General features: G+C 60.6%; 1 protein-coding gene across 1 annotated transcript in view; it reads right to left on the bottom strand.

Moving 5' to 3' along the window:
* Window positions 1-8,774, bottom strand: part of LAP3 (leucine aminopeptidase 3) — a gene marked incomplete at its 5' end in the record, with an annotated part of 16,012 nt that overhangs the window by 5,979 nt on the left and 1,259 nt on the right. The window contains 7 exon segments of the mRNA XM_014592460.2: window positions 835-923; window positions 1,838-1,962; window positions 2,462-2,620; window positions 5,064-5,228; window positions 6,412-6,571; window positions 7,653-7,758; window positions 8,205-8,259. Of these exon segments, the coding sequence (XP_014447946.1) occupies window positions 835-923; window positions 1,838-1,962; window positions 2,462-2,620; window positions 5,064-5,228; window positions 6,412-6,571; window positions 7,653-7,758; window positions 8,205-8,259 (859 nt within the window).

Raw genomic sequence — 8,774 nt, 5'->3', positions numbered from 1 at the left:
CGCCCCGCACCCAAGCAGACACACACTGCACGTCCCCGCTCGGCCTGCACACGCCCCCGCACCCCACGCAGACACACACTGCACGTCCCCGCTCGGCCTGCACACGTCCCCGCACCCCACGCAGACACTGAGGAATGTGACACTGGGAAGGGAGAGAGGACGAGGGCAGGTAGAGTGAGGGAGGGGAGCAGCGGGACAGGCGGACGGGGTGGACGTGAGGTGCAGGGGAAGACGCCTAACAGAAAAGTGCTCTGTTGAAAAAACATATATATTGTATACGTCATGATGGAGACTTTATGTAAAATGTGAAGAAATATTAAAAATGAGAAGAGCGGGGCCGAGGTGTAATGAAGAGCAGGGTTAATTACCAGCCCGGCACCGGTGATGGGGGACGGCTGGGAACTGGGAGCTGAAGGACGTGGCAGCTGGGACCCCACCCAGGGGCTCTGTGCACCAGCAGCCCCGGGCTAGGGGCTCGTGCGCACACAGGCACACAGGTGCCACCCCCAGGGCAGAGCCCTCCTGCACCCCACCACAGCACAGACGGCGTGCACCCAGGAGACGGCCCACGTTCTCTGCACTGCCGAGCTCACAGGCCTGCTGCGAAAGCTGTGTGTGTGCACCGAGTGGGGACGTTCCGGAAGTCCCCAGAGAAATGCTTTTCGCCTTGCGTGAAAATTACTCAGCATGAACACACACAAACTCGGTGTTAGGGGCCCCTGGGTGCCGCCCCCTACCCAGCGCAGCCTTCCCCCCCATTCGAGCCGTGGAATTGGGGCCACGGGCTCCCACGGGAAGAGCCAGGTGGGAGTGCCACGCCCTCCCCTTACGGACCTGAATGGTCTTCCCGTTCCTGGCCCGCACGACGTCCCCGGGCTTGTTGGCCTTGCCACTCGGCATGTTCTCACAGAGTGGAGCCAAACCTGTTGGGAGAGTACACATGAGGGGCGTGGGGCACACGGGACAGCCACCGCCACCAGTGCCATCTCGGCCAGACACGGGTTCCCGGCACCCACGCGGCCTTCTCACCAGCCTAAGCAGACTCTGCTCAAGGTCACAGGAGGCCGTCAGGAAGGCATGCCACGCTTTCCTATCAACCATGTGTCATGGCTTTCCTGCCAGCCCAAGAGACCAACTGTGGACCCCACGAGGCAGGCCTGGACCCCGCAAAGCCACCAAGGTCAGGAAGAACAGGGCGGGACCAGCGCGCTAGGTTAACCGACACTAAGGGACAATGCCTGACCCCTGGTGGCTCCCAGATGGAGACTGTAGGAACAAATCAAGTGGCGCTGGATTAGGTCCTGAGTCACGTGGGACACGTCAGGACACATGCTCAGTACTCAGGGTGACATCACACTGACAGAAAGAACTACTATGGCGGGCTGATAACGGGGTGGGGCCCGGTTCTACCTCCCCGTGCCACGGACGTGAGACAGGCGAGGGGCCGAGCCTGGTCTCTACCCCTCAGAAGACGGCGCCAGAGCTGCGGTCGGCTCGGAGCTGCGCCCCGTGGTACTCGGAGCATTCCCTGTCCCAGGCACTGTCTGGGCCTCGGGCCCTCGGCCTGCTACATCCCACGAGGCAGCAGGTGAAGGAGCCCAACCCCGGGGCGTCCCACTGGACAAACCGCAAGCTCAGCCTTAGGGCCCATGGCCGCCAACCTCTCTGCGAAGCGAGAGGGGCCGTTCTGCTCTGTCAGCGCCTGCTGGCTGCGACGCTCGCTCAGACCGGGAGCCCCAACCTCAGCGCAGCAGCTTCTGCGTGCACAAGAGTCCCTCCCTCTTCCCAGACCGGCCCTGCCACCCAGAGCTCTGTGGCCCCAGCCGGCCCCGCTCACCGATGACATTAACGGGCAGGTGGAGCTTCGCGGCAGACACGATGGCTGAGCACACGGTGGCCGCCCCGCCCATGTCGGCCCTCATGAGGTCCATGTTCGCGGAGGGCTTGATGGAGATGCCGCCGCTGGGGCCGAAGGACAGACAGGTCAGCGGCCAAGACCTCCACGGCCACCTTGTTTCAAGTCCGTTTCCGCCGCAGGGGAGGTGCTCACCGGGGAGGGAAAGTGAGACCCCCGGGGGATGGCCAGGCCAGTCCCTTCCCCTCCCTTCTCCCCTGCAGATCTTGGGCACGCACGCACACACGCACACACGCTTGGCGTGATTTTCCAGCCACTGGGTCCAGGGTTCAAGCTGCAGTCAGCCATGTAGGACTCCAGCGCCTTAACCACACCCCTTGCTGACCCCCAAGGTCACGTTTTAAAAAGAACAAATATTCGGTAGGTGGGCCAGTGGCGGTGCGGTGACTAAGGCAGCTGGACCCTGCACGGTCAACTGCACAGTTAGTGTCCAGACTCGGCAGCTTGGAAACACGGGCACATGTGGATGGAGAGGGGCTGAGCCGTGGCCTCCCCGCCGGGGCACGCTCTGCACTTCCTGCCTGCCTCCCCACTGGGCCACGGTACCTGTCGAAGGTGATCCCCTTCCCCACGAACACCAGCGGCGGCTCCTCGGCCTTGGGGCTGCCCTTGTAGTGGATTTCCAGGAAGACCGGGGGCTCGTCAGACCCTTTGGCCACACTGAGGAATGAGCCCATTCCCTGTTCTTCGATCCAAGACTTGGGTCTACGGGGCAGAAAGGGGGGATATAAATGCATATGTACACGTATGTGTACGCATGCACATGTGCACACGCAGGCATGCACGCACACACGCTGGTTCCTTTATTTCAAAATAACTGAGAAGTTCATCGGCGTGTAAGAAATACACGCTCCGACGGCACGCACACGTCGGGGTCAGGGGTCGCGTCTGTTCTGGGCAAGTCACACGATTCAGAGCTCGTCCTCATCCATAAGAGAGGCTGACTAATGCCACCGCCAACAGGTCACAGGACGAGGAAGAGACTGTGTGTGGTCCTAATGCAATGTCAGGTAAGAGCGCACAGTGAATAAATCGTTAATCTAAAGATGAAGTGAGCAAAGCTCTGAGACCTTAAGGAGCGCTTACAGATAGTTAAGGGGTCCCTTTCTCTATTTTTGGTATCTTTTTTGGGGGGGGTTTGCTGTAGGGCACGTGCGCTCACCAGAAAGAGACAGTGACACAGAAAGCGAGAAATCACCCCCCAGGGGGGATGGCCACGCCACAATCCCTTCTCCTCCATTCTCCTCTTGGGACCTTGGGCACGCACACACATGCACCTGGCATGAGTTTAAGCCACCAGGTCTGGGACTCAAACTATGGTCAACTACGTGGGAGTCCAGCGACGTAGCCATTACGCTATCTGCTGGTCCCTATTTTTGGTATTTCTAAAGATGACCCAAAAAAAAGTCAACACAGCTATACTCCACTGACCAGAATAAAATACTTTCCTTCACTATTTTAGGAAGTTGGAATTGTATCCTTTCAATGTTCACATTATTTCTCAGTTTCATTTGCAGTTTGGGACATCTTTAATTGAAGCAAGAAAACTAATTTTTTCTTTCTTAATAAGCACGGGAGCATGGCACCAGCAGATGGTACAACGGTTACGTCGCTAGACTCCCACATGCCAAACCCAGTTCGAGTCCCAGACCTGGAGGCTTGAAACTTGTGCATACATGTCCAAAATCCCCAGAGGAGAATGGAGGAGAAGAGATTGCAGCATGGCCATTCCCCTAGGGAGTGATTTCTCTCTTTTTCTCTCTTTTTGTCTCTGTCTCTCTGGCAAGTGCACACGCCTTATAGCAAAAATCTCTCAAAAAGAAAGAAAAAATGACGCAGGAGCATTGTGGGTACCAATCAGAGAGCGCTCAGTGTGGACTGGAAACCTGATGCCACACTGCCCTTCTGTCCAGGCGGGGCATAAAGGGCGAAACTCTACCCTCCCACAGACAGGTGCGCAGCCACGCCCCCCACCCCACCCCGCACCTGCTGCAGCCAATAAACTAGGACTCCACCTGGAGGGGGATGACCACGCTGCAGAGGGAAAGCACTATAAAGATGCAAAATAGGGCAATTAAAAAAAAACAAGGTCTCTTCAAAAGAAACAAAGCTACAGGGTGTGGGCATTTTAATCTCATACTCAGCACCTGGTGCTTCCTTCCAGCCCTGCCCTTCTGGGAGACAGCTCAGTTTAATGAGCCCCATCCCACCCACAGGTTCTGCCCAGCCGCTCCCCAGGACCCTCTGCACTCCTGCCTCCTCACCAGAACACGGCTCTGCTTAGATTCCCCATCACACTCTGGCCCTCCTCGAGGACAGGACCCACCACACGGGCCCTGTTCCCAGCCAGGCCTGAGTGTCAGGATGTGTGGTGACATCTGGACTGGCTGTCACAGCGCCCTAGCAGCTCTGCACTCGGGACCTGGGACAGCCTGGCCACGGTCCTCGCAGAGCGGAGCCTAGGTGGCCATGGAGTCAGAGGCGATGCCCCTGCTGGAAGCCCGGCCCAGGCACCAAGTGTTCTGCAGATGACCCTGTCCCTGACCCGTCCAGCCGGCTTTCCGGAAAAAGGGGAAGTCTCCAAAAAAGGGGAAGTCTCCGCGTAGTGAGGGCCACCGAGGACTTCTGGTAAAGGAAGTTCTCCAAGAAACAGCTTCCACACTGAGCACACCCTCAGGGAGGGCAAGTGCCAGTCAACCTCCAAGGTCAACCTCCAAAGGTGTGGAGAGCCTCATCTGAAAAAGCACAGGGACCTCAGACCACGCAGAAATGTGCTTCTGTGAGCTTCGCTAGGGATGGCCCTGAGAGCATTTGCATACAAAAATGCTCCCTGCCCCCCAGGGGAAAACACCGCCTGGGTGCACCATGTGGCATGGGAATTATGCCTCAATAAAGCTTACACTCACATGCACACACATGCACACACACGCATACACGCAAATACACACACTGCAGCGGGAAGGTACGCATCCTCTCAGAAGGCGAGGAAAGGTTAGAAAGACACTTGAACAGAGCCCTGCCCCAGCCCACGCGGCCTCTGCTGGGTCACCTCCCTCCAGTCTCCAGCAACTCCTCTGGAAGGTGAGGGAGCCGGCCTGGAGGCCCAGGCCCCTCCTGGACGCCCAGCGAGTGCGGGAGGCCTGCGTACCTGATGTGGACCTCCGTCTTACTGCTAGCAGTCCTGAGGTGCTTCTCGATGATTTCCGCAAACCTGGTGGGTGTCATCTCGTTGGCTGGCGTCTCCATCAGCTGGCGGGCCAAGTTCTGCCCCGAAGCAAAGAGAACCCCTCTCTTCCAAGCCTCCTGGTCTCCACTGGGCACAGAGAACACTGGGTCACTGCCAGGTGGCCTCTCAGCACGCTGGCCGACCGCCGCGAAGCTGGAAGGGCTTCGCATCCTCAAATCCAGCCAGCGAGCCATCAGAAAACGGGGCTCCAGAGGGAGGCGGACACCCCGGGCTGCAGTGAGGGGGGACAGGAACAGCCCGTGCAGGTGAGGCCTGGGGATGTCTCTCTGCAGAGCCCCATGTGGAGCGGCTGCTGTGGGGGTCTGAGCTCTGCTCCACCTGGGCCCGTGAAGAGGCTCCTGGGAAGTGCGGCCCGCTGGCGCCAGGCAGTTCTGACACGCAACGGTCAGGTCGTGGCTCCCGGGTCCACTCCCCGGAGGGCGAGCTCAGCCTCAGAGGCGGGATCGGGCCACCATCCCAGCCCTGTGCACAGCGGGGTCGACGCGGCCCCACTAGGCAGACAAGGAGCAGCCAGCAGTTCCCGGGGTTCCCACGGGCCATGACTAGATGAGTCGCCTAAAAGCCTGACTCAGCTCGCAACTCCACTAACCAAGGACGTGAGGCAAGAGAGACTGCAGGCGCTGACCAGGCCGCCTGAGGGGACAGGGGTCTCACGGTGCCCCACCAGGCTGGGCCTCGGCCTCGCCGTGCTCCCTGGCACCTTTCCCTTCGCAAAGCAGGCAGGCACCCGTCCCCCAGAATCGAGGGAGGGCTGGGACACAGCCGAGGCCTCGCCTACACTGCAGGCTGGGACGATCCAGTCTCCAAAGTCCCCACCCAGGCAGTGGCCTGGGACAATCCCACCAGCCACGACCTTGCCTGGACCTCAGGCCGACGAGTCAGCCACGTGGGAGGCCCGAGCCCTGGGCTGAGCCTGCAGCTGCCGCGCTGCTGGAACCAGCCAGGATAGACCTTGCTGGCTACGCTGTCACATGCTTCCTCCCCTCTGCAGGAGCCAGCTCCTATGTGGCCTCCTGGACCTAGTGGGCACGTGGGCTCGGGAGACGTGGGGAGACCCTCCTGGACCTAGTGGGCACCCAGGACTCGGCCGGAGCTGGGACAGGAGGTGCAGTCGCCACCCACTGCCGGGGCTGCAGCAGCAGGAAGGAGACAAACCATGGCACGAAACCCAGGGCAGCGTCCCACGACCCGGTCCTCACACCAGGGCCGCCCCGTCACCTTCCGTGGAGCTCCCCAGCCGCCCCCTCACCTTCCGTGGAGCTCCGCCGACACGGCCGCCTTCTTCTTCTGCTTCAGGTCGTCGTACTCATAGAGGCCAAGCACAGCTCCCTCCGCAGCCGCCTGGGCATCTCCGCAGGGGTCCACCTCCACAGACGGCAGCTCCAGCTCCTGGGCCTGCCTGCACCCCGCTTCCACGGGACGGAGGGAGGGAGGTCAGCCAGACGGCATGCTGCACCCCACGCCCACGGGGCAGAGTGGGATCAGCAGAGGGCATGGCTACACCCCACATCCACGGGGCAGAGGGCGGAGGTCGGCCAGAGGACAGGGCTGCACCCCCTTCCACAGGGCAGGAAGACAGAGCAGGACCAGCCAGAGGGCGGGGTGGCAGAGGCGGGGTGGCAGAGGCAGGGTGGCGTGCCCTGCACCGACACAGGTGGCCGCACCCCGCTGGCCCCCGACTGGTCGGCCTCCATTTGCTCTTCTGGGAGCAGAAGGCATGGCTGTGCCTCGTGCCTGGGAGTGGGCACAGGCCAGACAGCCAGCTCGGGAAGTGCCAGTCGTGACCAGCCTCACTGTGAACACCACGGTTTCCTGATGAGGCTTCTCAACCTCCAAAAGTTTCCCAGGATAAAAACGACCGAGAAATGATGACGGTGAGTCCTTCCCAGGATCTGAGCAAAGTCCACTATTAACTCAGCATTTTATAGAGCAGGTCAGCAAAATGCCCAGTAAAGTGATGAAATAATCGCGTAGCTCGAACTTTGAGAGGGAGTGTAACAAGCAGCCACATGTGTGCACAGGACGGAGAACCAAGCCGCCGCCCCGCCTCAGGGACGCTGTCAGAGCGCCTTCAATCACAGTGCCGGGCAAAGGTCTATCCTGCTGCTCGCCCAGCTCCGCGGTGCCTCAGAGCACCCGCCTCAAGCTGGCAAACCTCCCGCGGGATCACCTGCGGGAGGAGCACGCCACGCTGCCTGCACGGCCTCTGGTGTACAGATCCACATGATCTAAGGCATCCACACCACGGTGCATCACAAAACAGAGGAGAGCCACACACCACGGCCTCCGTAATGCACCGCCGCAGCGCTGAGGGCAACAAGGGCACAGCCGCACTCGCGGGTAAAGAAGCTCACAGCCAGGGACTCCGCCGAAGGCCTGTGTGAGCGCGGCAGAGCGGAGGGGCAAGGGCAGGGGGAGCCTCAGCCTCGCAGAGGGAGCCCTGAGCTCCTGAGGGTCTGTATCACTGCCCAACAGGAAGCGAAAACTAACCTGCAACAGCAGCCCGGATGTTCTCCTTGCCCTCATGCCAGTTCTCCAGCTCATCCACTCCGGCTGCCTTCTGGCCCAGGCCGACTAGCACCACGCTGGGGAAGTCCTGCCCACAAACACACATCAACCCCTGGCCTTCCCCAAACACTGTCTGCAGCGAGGGAAGGGCACGAGGGGACAGACTCACAGCTACTTCCACCTCAGCGCAGACCTAGGGCGCTGAGAAAGTGGATGCGGTAATTTTTTAAGCCCTGTGTCTTGTAACGTTTTATAGCTGGTGGGTTTAAAATGCAGAGTAAGGCCGATCCCGCAAAGAATGCTACGTAAGACAGGGCCAGGCTGATCCCGCAGAGAATGCTACGTAAGACAGGGCCAGGAGTGAACAGAGAGAGGCTTCGGCTAGAGGCGTGCCAGAGATGCAGGACAGCAACTGCCTCCTCACAGCCTGCCGGGACAGCCTCGTGACGCTGGTGCTCAGCACGCCCAGGCAGCCACAGCCTGGGCACACAGCAGGTGCTCCCGGGGCCCACCCCACGCACGGCCATCCCATACCTGGTGCAGGCCGTAGAAGGTCCGGGTCTTGCCTGCCTTCAGAGGGGGCCCAGATCTAAACAAGAGGAAACAGGTGTTGGGGAAACGGCGGTGCACCTGCACACGGGCTCTCGCACACGCGTGCCACATGGCTGCAGTCCAGATGCCACTCCGTGTGCGTGCACTCACGCCTCACCCAATGGCAGCACGCACTGGGCCGGATTCTTCTACGGCAGGACCCCCAGCTGCACAAACTATCTGGAAACCACCCAGCTGGAGTCCCCACACGTCCATTTGGGAGCAACCCTGGGAAGGGATGCTGTGGGGGGGGGAGGCTGCACCAGCGCTGGGGGTGGGGGGGTGGGGTGACAGCTGAGCCAGACGACTCTAAACCTTCCCAATAAAGACACAAGACACCAAAAACGCTGGCACCCTAAATGGCAGTGGGACGGCAGTGGGGCTGTGCAGGGCTCAGGGACACACAGGCTACAGGAGACTTCCAAGTAAAACGGAGATGCGGTCCCCACCAGGTGCCTGGAGCACAGCCAGCAGCCGGAGCAGCAGGCCGGGGGGCCGGCCCCATAACAGGTC

The sequence above is a fragment of the Tupaia chinensis genome, unplaced genomic scaffold (genome assembly GCF_000334495.1).
Source record: "Tupaia chinensis unplaced genomic scaffold, TupChi_1.0 Scaffold000695_1, whole genome shotgun sequence".
Classification (NCBI taxonomy): Eukaryota; Metazoa; Chordata; class Mammalia; order Scandentia; family Tupaiidae; genus Tupaia; species Tupaia belangeri.
The sequence above is the reverse complement of the archived record's forward strand: the minus strand, read 5'-3'. Positions and strand labels throughout refer to the sequence as shown.